Source organism: Carassius carassius, chromosome 31 (assembly GCF_963082965.1).
Source record: "Carassius carassius chromosome 31, fCarCar2.1, whole genome shotgun sequence".
Classification (NCBI taxonomy): domain Eukaryota; kingdom Metazoa; phylum Chordata; class Actinopteri; order Cypriniformes; family Cyprinidae; genus Carassius; species Carassius carassius.
In genome coordinates, this window is record NC_081785.1 from 15,991,445 (window position 1) to 16,005,584 (window position 14,140).

The 14,140-nt window shown below is 38.8% G+C and overlaps 1 protein-coding gene across 2 annotated transcripts in view; it reads right to left on the minus strand.

Moving 5' to 3' along the window:
• The window catches only part of LOC132111653 (prospero homeobox protein 1-like), a 35,382-nt gene that overhangs the window by 5,133 nt on the left and 16,109 nt on the right, over positions 1 to 14,140 (minus strand). For both annotated transcript variants that reach the window (XM_059519157.1, XM_059519158.1), the window contains exon 4: positions 11,333 to 11,527. In XM_059519157.1, coding sequence (XP_059375140.1) covers positions 11,333 to 11,527 — 195 coding nt within the window. The remainder of the gene's footprint in view (positions 1 to 11,332; positions 11,528 to 14,140) is intronic.

Below are 14,140 nucleotides of genomic sequence, written 5' to 3' on the forward strand. Positions count from 1 at the left end.
TCCAAGTTCCGATTTGTATAAGTTTTAATAGGTCATATTAATATACAACAACATTAAGAGTTAAAGAAATATTCTGGGTTCAGTGTTCAGCTCATTTGACAGCGTTTGTGGCATAATGTTGATGCCCCAAAAAATTATGTCGACTTAATGCAGAAATCTGGGTTACAGTGAGGAGCTTACTATGGAGGTTAATAGGGCAATGAAAACAGGAAAATACTCTTTGTTTCAATGATATAGCCACAAAATGTAAACAATATGAGTGTTAATGAGATTTTGGTGAAAAATTGCTTGGTAACCAATTATGTGTAAAGTTATATGCAATTGTATAATCTCATTGCCTTTTTAACACAATGTCATATACCCCCCCCCCCCCCCCAAAAAAAGTGTCTAACACACAAGGTAACAGAAATTCTTTTGTAAAATTATCAGCTTCATATTTCATTTTTTACATCCTCCAAAAAATGTGTCCCATTCACTTCTGTTGTTGTAGATAATATATCTATACCAGTAGATAATATATCTATATTATCTATTATTGTAGATATTATTGTGTCCCATTCATGTCTCATTGTAACCTTGGTTTTTTCTGTCAATTAAGCTCAATTTGTACTGAAAAAATGATTATTGCGTGGTTTTATTTTCTGAGTATTATTACAAGACTATCTGGCCACTGGTTCCTGCCCCCAAGCTTGATCAGTTTTCTGGCAGGACTGCATCCTCAGCGCTGCTTTTGCCAAGGATGAGAGGACACAGGACCGTCTTATGAAAAGAGGGATATTATATCACGCCTCCACTGAGAAACACAAGACAAGAGGTGAAGGGGGTGGGGGGTGGGACACGTAGAGCAGTCATGATCAGCAGCCCCTGTACTTCAACCAGCATTCATTCACCCTACTGCGTGTGCACTTGGGCCCTCTATACAAACTGCCCTCGAATCAACTCTGTTTGTTGGGTAAATATTGATTGAGGAGAGCCTTACCTCCTGATAACTACCATACAAATCAAGGTCTGTGTGAGGAGGGGAAGGAGGGCTGAGCGAATACGTGTGTGGGAAATGTCATAGATGAGTACCGGTATAGATGAAGACACAGTCTGTGAAACTTTTGTATCTCAGAAGGCCACAGCATGGGGAACTGAAAGCCCAGACCCACTCTCTGTCCCTACAAAGAGTTTCTTCTTGGGAAGAAAGTCCTGGTTTTCTCACCAGAGTTAATCATTAAAGGGGAAGAGTCTACTTTCCATTTCATTGTGGCTCCAGTTTTATATTGCCTCTGTATGGAGCTGGTGTATTTCACTGCTTGTATTTGCTCAGGCGAAGCTGTCCAGTCAAAGGTGATAAATTCACCTGCTAGCCAGTAATATTTCTCAGAGATAATTAAAGAAAAAAACTAAAACATTTAGTTTCAATGCTAATTATGCAACATTAATATTAATGAAATTAAGTGATAATTTAATCTAATGATGATACAGCAAAAAAAAAAAAAAAAAAAAAAAAAAAAAAAATTGTCCCCCCATTAATTTATATTATAAGAGAAGCATGTTGCTCACAATTCATACTTCATCATTACCACCATTTCCCCATCTCAAACTTTAATCTGAGAAGTGAACACTTCCCTTTCACTACTGGTAAGGATCCTCAAAAAACATTTTTTTAAAAGATGTTTATATTTGCACACACACACACACATATATGCATATATATATATATATATATATATATATATATACACACACATACATATATACAATTTTAAAAGGCATGTATTGAAGTACAAAATAAAGACCTTTTTAAATAAATATAACATCTAAATAATGCAGAGTATTTCAGGAGTTTTTTTTTTTTTAGGAGATAATGGATTGACAGAGAGCAAACAAGTCTCAAGGCCAGGGCTCTGAAAGCATAAGAGTCCACCCCACTTGCCTCCCACCCACTGCTTGTCCGGGAGCTAGATAGAACTTCAAAAGAACAACATCCCAATGAACGTGAAATGTTACACTGAACGCTGGACGTTCAGTTTCAGCTAATCAATAGCACATAGAAAGAAAAACCTTGCAGTTTGATAAACTCTTGGCTGGAGTGTCAAGCAGGCAAACAGATTGCATGTTTCTCTCTCTGATAAAGATTCTTTCAAAACCTAATGTGATGCAACTGAGCTCCACAAACTGTCCCGACAACCTTGAAGCAGGCCTAGGTGCTTACTGCAAATGCTGGACAAACATACGCATGCTGCTGCTGATTCTGCATTGGCCTTGATGAAAACAATTTTTCATACTTAAGAAAACTTTGAGCAAGCACCATATGCCCCTTTTTCAAGGCACGCTGGCACATAGTGAGTGTGTGCATGAGTGGATATATTTACGCTCACCTTTAAATAAGGTCATTAGGGTTAGGTTTTTTTATTTTTTTATTTTTTTTTACAGAAAACGAAACAAGCATTATATTAATTGAGTTGTTCAGCCAAAAGAAAAAAAAAAACATTATTTACCCTTCTCGCCTTTTTATTCTCAAATCACAAAATAACATTTTAAGAATAAACTTGTAAGAAAAGTACCACAAACTATTCTGTGAATAACGACTTAAACTTTTGTTCTGTTTGTCACATAAAGTTGTCAGATGCATTTTGAAAACTTTTATGATATGTTTTTGAAGCTTGAATGCATAGAGATTTCATTGAAAAAGAAGGACCAGTAAATCTATCGCTTTGTGTTTCATGGAGGAATGAAAGTCATACAGCTTTGGAACAAGATTGAGTCATAATGAGTTTTCATTTTTCACTATTCCTTTAATGAAGAATGATTATTATGCTGAATCTGATTCGCCATATGAGCAAGATGTCTTTTCGCCCTTCTATATCATTGCATTTACTAAAGCAAACAATGCCATAATGACATGTGCACTTGAAATTCAGGGGCACTAGGTCTCTGACCTAGAGGAGGGTCTGGGCTCAAACCTGCTTGGGCTAAAGGTTATGAAGTCATTTGTCTCAAATTGCAGTTGAACCCTATGAAAGAAGAGAGTGTTTGAGGGAGGGAGAGAGAGAAAGAGGGACATCTGGAGGAGAAGGAGGGGGGAAAGGGAGGACAGAATGGCCTAAGGACTGGAGCAGGCAGGAGGAGGAGAAAGGCAGCTTGGAGCTGGGTCTTGTCTGGCTGAAGAAAGGATCTGGCACCGAGACTAATGAAGAGAAGAAGGAGGGAGACAGAGACGGGGCGGTTGGGTGGGAGATGTGCCAGGGTTTGGAGAAAGCCGTGCATGAGTGCTACAGATGTGTTGAACCCCCTGGAGCAAAATAATGACATAATCACCAGTGGTGTCACTAAGCAGACTACACACAAGGTGACATGGGAGAACATGCAAGGAGTCTGGGCGGAAAAAAAGAGACCTGTCTAGTCCATGGAAGAACTTTCCATCAAAAGCTATTTGTAGGGAGCCATAAAGACCGGCACTGGCACTGGCAGGTGTTTCTCAGTTTGTGTCACTCCAGGAACTTGTCTATAGGAAGAACGAGTTCCAGTGAGCTTGCAGGCCCTTTAGAAGCTACTTAATGCACTGTTTATTCACAGGTTCCTTCGTGACACCAGAATTCCAGTCCATGGCAGGCAGCACTTAACGCTGAGAGGCAATTAAAGGAAGTGGATATTCAGTGCCACAATGTCACACTTTAGGGCAGGAAGCATGTGATGCTTGTTGGTGGGACATGGTCAAGTTCATCCTGTGTTCTTAATCCAAGAAAAAAACAACAAAAACAACCTGGTCTCATAAAAATATGTACCTCTGTGTAATTTTATGCAACACCATTTTTACATACCTTACTTCATGAGAATTGTCCAGTGAGAGGCACTAAAACACGGGTTCAATACATGAACCCTGGCACATTTTTTTAAGTTGATATAAGTACGTATGTACGTTGTGTTTTTATTATGTTGCTTCAGTTACTGTACGTATTGTGGCGGTTCAGAATTCAAGTATCCCGGGACTGTCTAAAAGTTAATACTCTATCGTGTTGGAAATATGCCTTACACCAAACCCAACCCTAAACCTACCTGATAGTGTTATCAAATGTCGATCCGTGGTTACACAGGATTTGAAATGGAGCTCCTTGCCTCTCAAGTACGTCTACATACTCCGTGAGCTACTGAACAAACCTATTGTCTATGAAAACCCATAGATATGAAGCTGGATATGTGCTGTGCTAACATTCAAAAGCATCCGTTTTGAAATCTCCCAGCATATTAATATTGTTTTGAAGTAATAACATGATATTCCTAAAGTAAATGTGCAAAAATTTAAATTAAAATTACCCTAATAAATTTGTGTGAAAAGGAATAAAAGGTGTCAGAAAATTTCTGAAAGACAAAATTAATTTGATGCAAAGTTGCATAAGTGTGTATAAGAGTTGTTTTCAGAGAACACATATTGAATTAACAATTTTGTTTCTGACTGATTAAAAAAAACGTGTCTGATAGCGATTAGCCCATAATTATTTTTATACTATGCCTGATGAGCATATGATTGTTTTTAAAATCATTATATTTTTTTCTAAATAAAATAAAAATAAACCCTAAAAACTAAAATCAGTAATTTTACAGTAAATACATAAAACATATAATGTACAGTTTGAAAAAAAATATGCTTTGTGAAATTGCTAAAGATTACATTTAACAGTTTTATTAAATTATTGGGTTGTTTTAAATATTAACTTTAAGTAAGTTTTAGATTGTGGCAAAGGTAATATTAATGTTAAAATACTGGAAATAAACATCCAATGAAATATTCGATATCAACAAAACCAGTAAAAAAACAAAAAACAAATTGAGCCAATAATCAATATGGTACCAGTACAATGTGTATTACTATTTTTAAGCTTGAATCCAAAAAAATGTTTTGAGGCTTATGCATAAAACAAGACAAAAAAAAAGTTAAATGAATTAATTTAGCTTTACAGCTATTTTAAAAATTTTTCTGGAAAACAAGATAAAGATACTAAAATTATTTTCATTGTGTATGAGATGTACTTGAGCAGGTTTGATATACAGACAATAAATTCTTAAAGGTCCCACATTGTACACTTTTCTGGAGTTTTATTTTAGGTTTTGATGTCCTTAAGAATATATATTTGTGGTATAATTACCAAAAACCATCTCATTATATTTTTATAGCTCCTTTCTCGTGAGGTCTGCTAAGAACAGGTCGATTTTAGCAATTTGATTGCATATCTGCTGCCACTGTCAGACAAACAAACCTATGACGGCTATGGTTAAACGCAATAAAACGAGCGGACTGGACAGAAACGATCATCAAAATGCTCGTGTTTGCAGCGCACATTGAAATGGTTTAATAAAGTATTGTCTTTTATGGGTTATATATAGATTTCTTTCCATATGTTTCTTGCAATTCACAATGTTGTGTATGATATACAATGGTTCATGAAAAATCACAGCTACTTTATGTAGGCTGTGTGCATTTTACTGAAGTCTGACTGTTTTGAAATTTATATGGTAGTTAAATGACCCCAGACCTTATCGTTATCGTGAAAAAACCAGGAAATTTCAACTTTGACATTATGGGACCTTTAAGTAGCTAAACGAAACACTGATATTAGATTTATAGCATTAGGGGAAGAATTAAACTTGAACAGTATGTACTACATCTTTGATTTATTCTGTATGTTCCAGTGTGTGTGTGTAGTCGATTTCTTTGGCTGGTGCTAAAGACTGCAGGGCTTGGTCCCTCTGTGCAACTTACTGACCATTAATAATCATTTTGTCTGGAAGAGAAAAAAAAACATTGCCTGAAAGCATCACGCACCCTTATCTAATTTCTGTCTCTGTTTCTCTGAGTAATATACAATATAGAGTGCCTACAGCAGTAGGTCCCTCTAAACTGCCATCACCAGACAGTTAGGCTGAAAAAACTCTTCGTATTTGGTAAGTGCAGCAGTTTAAAGTAGGTGTGCTTTCGTTGCACCTTCCATTATGAATTATTAAATTACATCTCCTTGTTGATGTTGCTATTTGTGCTAGTAACGAACAAAAGATAAGTCTTTAATGCAGATTTGATGGCAGCGATTACGCTGTCCCTCGGTAAGTGCAGTCAAGGCCATTGGATGTAATGTGCTGTTCTGTAGCGTTCTCCAGGTCACCTCCACTAATGATTAACCAACACGCTGAGGAAGTTCAGTTCCCACAAGAACCACATGAGATCACAGCCGCTGCGAGTGATCTCATCAACAGAGATATGGGAACAGATATTCCCTTACATCGCAGGTAAAAGAAAAAACTATTTTTGTCAAACCTGAATACTGTTAAACTCACTATCTGCCAGTTTAATTTAAAATATTGCCTGAAGTACATTCAATAAAGACATAAAGAGTGCAAGCCTTATTCTTTCAGCAGCCACAATGGGAACAGAACCCAAATGTCGTCCTATAACTAGATTACTGGAGCTCCTCTGACGTGAAGCATGGTAATAACTAAGCTAATATGATGGGAGTTTGTTTTCATAGAGCTTTATTATGTTCAGCTGGGGACGTAAAGTGTGACAGTGAGCTGTGAAGCATGACATTTAAAGTAAAGCAGTAGTGAAAAAAAGAGGAAATGCATTATAGTCTCCTATCCATTAGCTCTCAGGTGATGAATTGGTTCAACACTGAGCATAAGAGGCTGTTAGCGGAATACCGCTAAACCTACTGTACTTGATATTAAAGCATGGAAGTATTTTTATATCCTATTTGTATTATTAGTAAAATGTTATTGTAATTGTTTTAAATTTCTCTTTTATTTGTCAAAACAGTAGTTTTTATCTTGTAATTGTAAGTGTCAGTCAATCAGACAGTATGATCTAATTAGAGAGAGGAAGATGATTGTGAGCCAAGAGCCCTTGAAGACAATAGTCTGCATCATCTGACCACAGTGACTCTTGATATCACATGACGGGCCAAGGGTTTAACCACAGAACACTTATTGTGAGGGGTGCCATCCCAGCTGCATGTGCGCTTGCAACACAATGGGGCACCAAGTCTGACTTTGTCTTCGGTTTCAATCAAGCAGATATTTTATATACTTTTGCTGCATACTGGATGCAAAGTTGAATTTTGATCTTTTGTTGCACATTTTCTGTGCTTTTAAAGGCATAAATGCTAAACTAATATAACTGAAGTATTGCTAATTTAATTACATTTAATTTGAACATTAAATAGCATTATATGTGCATGTGTGAGGTAAATAGTCATTCGTAGGTTGATATCCTCTAAAAGCGTTAACACAGCGCCTCTGCGATGCTTTCAAAACATTACTTTGTTTGTTTGAGAATCCCGACCTGCCTAACAACAGCAACATTGGCTCAACCAATGGCGTGAGTTGGTGAGGACAGTCATTATTTTTGCAGTTCAGTTCATTGATGCGTGTGGCCTATAGAGAAAGTAATGTAAAGCTAAACTATTTTTTCTTTTTCCCCAGCAAGAAAATTATATGTTAAGCGGTTACAACTTTAAGATCAAGTTAAACTGTCCTATCTTATAGCACTGTACGTAGCTTTGAGTGGCATTATAATGGGAGCATGAGGTAAGCTGGCAGACCACACTGCAGGTCAGTGTGAGGTCAGAGAGGAAGAAGTGAAACCAGAGCCCAATCCTAAGATGTGCTAGTGTAGCGTGGCAAAAGCTAGCAGCTCAAAGATAAACAACAGTAAACTAGCCCTCTGTGGGGGAGCTGTGTGTGGACTTGGGAGGCCAGGACCTCCTGGCAGTCACGATGGCAGCTCTCTAAGCTCTTATTGATAACCTTCTTTTCTCATGAGGCAGGGGAGATAATACACTCCTGGAACAAGGGTAAAGGGAGATGAATGTTAGACAATAGACGGTCGCAGTAAAGGGACCATCCGTGCAGTCTTTGAACTTTTCCCCGTCTCCAATGGACAATTAATAATGAAGGCCTTTGGGGTAGGTCACACCAGGCATGGACAAGAGGAGACGAGAGAAGAAACAAAAGGGAAGAGAAACCTTGAGAAGAGGGGGGACGTGTTGGATGTTGGATAATTGTTCTTTTTTGAGGGGGAGAGTGTTGCTCTTCAGAGCATCTTATATTGAATCATTTACATGCTTTTTTTGTAGATATTTTTTTTTTTTTAATATAATATTCTTCCTTAAATTGCCTTTTGCTAACTTTTAATTTCAGATTTTCTGTAAAGGTATAAACACTGTGACCATGTTCGCTTGCACAACCCGACAACAGCAACACTGAATCAACCAATAGCACGTGTTGTGGGTGGTGCTATCTGCTTGATCGACCAATGGCAGGTGAGGGGAGTTTTTTAATTAAAGCCATTAATTTAGAAGTTCCGTTTGTTGACGCTAGCGGCAGTAGAAATTACACACTTCACCTTTAAGTATTCCCTCCGCTATAACAGTATCTTTTTAACCTTGGGATTTCACCACACAAACAAAACTATGAGCGGGAAACAAACAAAGTTTTAAAGTTTCATTCACTCAGTGTGATAATAGCCACGGACACCTGATAGCCTGAAGATACCAGTTCGAGAACTTGAAGTCAAAGGAGGTCTGTGTGAGCATGCTGTGGGTATATAGCCACCAACACTTTTTCAAAAAGGCTCAAAGATCACAGGGACCAAAGAATGAGAGACTACGCCTGCTCTATGCTCTCCTCAGCCAGAAAATGGTACAAGGACTGAAGACAAGACTGGTCTGGGATAAGTTGGGGGGGTGTTCACTCAAGGGGTTTTGACAGAAGAGCCTTAAACTATTTTGTGGCCGAAAGATGAGACCTTCCCAGAGCCGTCATAAAAATGTCTTCTTTTCCCAGTGGAGCCCTTGGACCCCCACCCCCCTTAGAACTCTTCAATAGTGCGAAGACGGCTCCTGAGAACCAGATGCCACAATTACAGGGCCAGGAAACGGCACTTTGGCTAACACTGCGTAACTCTGCAGGTGTTCACTTTCTTTATATGATTAAATTTTCTGAAAAATCTTGGGGTGGGGGGTGGGCATTTTAAAGGATTTGATCGCACTCCAGTTTGATTTTTTTTTATGTTTGTTTTCAGTAACCACAAAAAATTAATTTTGAAGAATGTTTATGTTTATGCAATTCATGCTCCAAAATAGAAGAAAAAACACCATAAAAGTGGTCCATATGACTTTTGGTCTATAGTCCAAGTCTTCAGGAGCCATACACTAGCCTTGAGAAGTTATGTACTGACAATAAATATTAATTATTATGCACTGACAACAACTTTTTCAGAAATATCATGTCAACATTTTGAATTTCAATGACAGTTCAACAGTTCATGTAGAATATGGTTTAATGGCTGCAAATGTTAAGATTTTCAGTGAATAACAACGTAAATTCAGTCTGTTCCTCACACAAAGCGAGACTTCAGAAGACTTATGGATCATGGAAAATTTTTATGGTTCCTTTTTTTGTATCCTGTCAATGAATTCTTGTTTTTTGAAAAGAGCTGCTTGAAGACCCTTCAAAAACACTTCTTTTTGGATCCATGAAATAAAAATAAAAAAATAACAGTAAACAGGTTCAGAAGGACATGGGGAGTGTAAATAGTGACAAAATTTTCATGTTTAAGTAAACTAAACCTTTAATATAATATCATTCTAATGTGTCCATTTAACTTTGCAGGATAGACAAATTATGTTCCCAGACAACAATTAAGCAGGCCTGTTAGGTTTGATCACATCTGCTTTGTACATAAGAGATAAGAGATAACACTTGTCACATTGCTGGTTGCTACGTTTAGGAAAAAAGACGAGAAAGGAAGGTTAACTTGTTTTTTTGGGCCGGGGGTGGGGGGTGGGGGTGGTTCAGAGTCTGGACATCATAAGCTGTGTCTATGCAAATGTCCTTGATTGTGTTCATTTGTGCCATTGTCCAGCTAAGACAAACAAAGCAGTAATTAGGAGGGAAATGACGGCGCAACGAGACAGCACGATGGAGGAGGAGCCGAATGAAGGATAAACAACTTGAAAGAAAACAGCAAGCTTGGTGAGCACACAACACAAGTGCATTGAAGGCAATTAATGAAGCTCCTTTAATTACGGCCTTTGCTCATTCCACCATGAGGAATGTGACAATTATGTCATTAAAAAGTTAGTAATGGGAAAGTGAGGGGTGAGAACGTTCGAAGAGGGATGAAAGACACAAGGCAGCGAAAGGAAGTGCAATCAAAGAGAGGGAGAGAGAAATGACAGGGCCCAACTACAAAAAAGAAAGTCTCAAAGGAGGAGGAAGCACATTACTGGTGCACATTGACAGACTAGATTAACATCAAACGATCAGCACAACAGAGGGTATATTCATTCAGGAGGAGCTAGCAAGGTGGAACTTTGATGATGCTAAATTTGGCAGAAAGAGCGACTTGCTGAATCGGCAAGGGTTCCAGTTTCATGCCTCACAGTCTGACAGGTGGAGAAGAGAAAATTTAGTACAAAAAAGCCTCAGCATGAAGTGTCCCTTTCCACCGCTAAAGGTTGTGTGACCTCTCTCTGCGGCACAGACTTGCACGCTAGAGAGACACGACGCGAGGTGTTATAGATCGAGTTTTCCTTGCATGGAAAATGAGCATTTGGGAAAATCTCTTAGGCGGTCCTGCTTGTACACCTGTGCAGCCTTTGTGGCTCTTGATATGCAAAACAATCTCTCCCTCGGTTCGACTTCTCTACCAACAACAGTCTTATTCATGGTGCTCTGCACTTTCTTCCACAGCCATGCAAATCTTGAATTTATATATGAAAATAGGGATCATGTCCCTAAATATCTTCCTGGTCGTGAAAGGTGTGGCGCGCCACATTCTCTATACCTGCAATCACAATAAACCTTGGCTTTGACCTGATCTAAATGAAAGGGGAGGGGGAAGGGGGCAGATTTTTGCTAATAGTCAGCTAAATGATGATGATGTTGTAAGGATAGTGTTTAAATGACCAGAGTCCCAGTGGGCAGATATTGATAGTGAGCTGAACGGTAAATGTGAGCTTTGCAAATTGTATTTGACAAGGACACTTGGGCCTGAAGCATCGCTCCCTGTCTGCCTCATCAAACCGACAGATGCATGACTTCTTGTTCACTTTACCCCAGGAGTACCGCAAACAGGGGGAGCATGGGGGTGGGGCTTATGGGATGAACAGCTTGCCATTCATTGTCTAATCATATAAAGAGATCATTTAGCTGTATTCATTTTAAAGCTTTGAGATTCAAAGTAATGCCTTTTGCATCACTGCGTGAATCTCACCTCATAATACAGTGTGGTCTGATAAGGTGAATGCAGTCACTTAGTAGCGTGAAACACAGGTAACGGACGAGGGCTCACCTCAAAATCGTTGGCCTTGTTGTAGTGCATGTTAAGAGCGCGGAAAAGCTCGCAGTCCCGGCTCACGCTCAGCTCGTCTGTCCCTGTTATGCCGTCGTTGATGGCCTGCCGAGCGAATTTCTCCATCTGGATGTAGTAGAACTCACGGAAGTTACTGAACCACTTGATCAGCTGAGATGTGATGCAGCGGTTGAACTTCGAGAGAGAAAGGGGGAAAAGAGAAACACTTGTAATTTTTGTTCCAGTAGGTTCAGCACAGAGAAAAGCATTTGATATTTATTATAGTGCATTTGTGCTCAGTACATATCAGTACATTTATTTATTTTGAAGAAATTTTATTATATTATATTATTAGAACTGTTTTATTATTTAAAAAATTATATTTACACCAGAAGGCTCCTACAATTTCAATCTTTAGTCTGTTTTTACTGAAAAATAATAACATCAGGTGTGACTAACCTCTAATATGGTTAGCCAGTGAGACCACATGTCAAGACAACAGATAGGGCATTTGTTTCTACAAATGTGTGTACTACACATTGTCCTTGAGGATGATGGGTAAGCAAACAAACCCGTAGCTGAGACAGATTGGTCAGGTTTTTTTTTTTTTCTCCAACAAGGCTTACACGGTCGGTGCAGATATTTGCTGTTGTGCGCAAATGCAAACAGTTCAGGGCTGAGTAGATGAAATTTTAATTGTGTCAATAGCTTGTAAAGCAGTAAAGGCTAATTTACATATCTAGTAGCCGAATTAATGCCGACATGCCTCAGGTTTTTTCCCCCACATTAATAATCGAGTGAAGTAAGTGATCAAGTAAAGGGTGAAACTGAGTGAAGAAATCTAAATTACATTAAAAACCTTGCAACAAGTATGGCTCTTGTTGGATAGTTCAGCTCGGCAGCTCAAAGCTGGCTTTTGTACACTGTTGTGGGAGCTATATTTGGAGCGCCAGATCCTAGACCAGTAAATACACGGTACTCTGTTTGCCCTGTGTACTTGCCCCATGACCTCAGCGAATGACCTGTGTGACAGCCTTTGGTCCTTTCTGTGTGTGTGCAGCTACGTGTGTATGTTCATGTGTGTGTGCAAAAGCTGCGGCTGCCAAGAGTGTGAATGTACAGGACAGCTGAGTTGAATTTAGCCAAGTTAAAAGCTATAAATCCAGCGGGCTTTCTGTTGGCTGCTCTGACATGCAGCCTCCTGCCTTTTGTCATTACGGGTGTTCATCAAACCTTCATTGCCTTTGCCTCCCCTTCCATATCTTTAAAGAGCATTAATCAAAAATCAACAGCGAGCACTTATCTATCTGTGGCCATGAGAACATGCAGGCCTCTGTTTAGATGACAGCTGAGGAGAGAGAGAGATCGAGCATAAGGAGAAAAAAAAAGAGGAAGGGCAAGGAACAAAGAGGGTGGAGGGCGACCGTGTTTTCTGAGGGTAGATGTAATTACCGTGTAGAAACTTTTCTCCATGCTTGCAAATTTAAGACAATAATGTGAAATCATAGCAGGGAATCCGAGTTGGAGAAAGAGTCAGAAGCCACGACGGCTTGATAGGTTTCCCCAAAAGGCCAGCCGAGAGCATAATTACTGTGCCACCGTGAGAGTTCTTCTCCCATAATTCAGCAGAAAATGATTAAGTCGTCATCCCGAGGCATCAGTCTGCAGAAGTTCAAACATGTACTTAACCTATCCAAGAATTATACATTTGTTCTGTGTGTCGCCTCTTCCTTCTTTCAGCCTAACAGCGAGCGAGAACAGAGGTTGAAAAGAAGGAAAGAAAGAAAGAGGTGAAAAAAAAGAACAACCAAAGAAGCAAGGCTATCTGATCTCTCACTTACCCCTGTTACAATAGACGTTAAACCTATTAGGATCTACTGAACTCAAGGGGCTTCTTTTTTCCGCTTTATCTGAAGAGCAAAATGCACTGTCCAAATTTCCAGACACAGAGATAAGGACCCCCGGCCCCGTGACGACTTACTCCAGCCCCCAACCACCCCCTTAATTCTTTTAGAATAAAAAACAAAACATTACAAAATGATAGCAGACTGCTCACTGGGGAATGAAAATTGCTTTGACATGGAGATTAGGCTCTTCTATTGTCATAAGACATTGTCTCATCTGAGTGGGGCTTGCAGAAGAGACGGCTAAAAGGCGAGAGAGGGGGGAATTTTTTTCTAGAATGGCTAGTGGATGACATAATGGAGAGTGCAGAAAAGTAAGTCCGCATGACATCGTTTGGCAGCGCTGTATAAAGGGAGATTTAAAAAGCATTGTTGCCGAATAGAAATACCAGAGATTCGGGGGACAATGGAGCTGCGTTGCTGGAACGTGACAACTCAGCAATTAAGGATCATGTCATCTGCTTGTCAAACAAAAATAACCAGTCTAGCTCTCTCAGTTCTCAGCCACCCCATGAAAAAAAAGCACTAAATGATACGTCGTAGCGCAAAAAAAAAAAAAAAAAAACTTAAAGAAACACTTGCAAATACTCATTTGTCTTGGTGGGATTGTGGGAGAGAAAGATAGATGGGTTCTTTTTGAACAATAAGTTTTTTGAGTCAAGCTAACAAGTAACTTTTTAAGAAGTTTTTGAAGTGTTGACGTTGTAATTCATAGACCTATATATTTCGTTTTCAGGAGAGCTAGTCAAAGTCCTCACTCAGTGCTCTAAACAAAATTACTATTATTATTATTATTATTATTATTATTCCTAACTGTAACATTGAAACATTTTTTGTGAAGCTGCTTTGAAACAATATGTAATATGAAAAGTGCCATACAAATAAAATGAATTTTATTTATTAA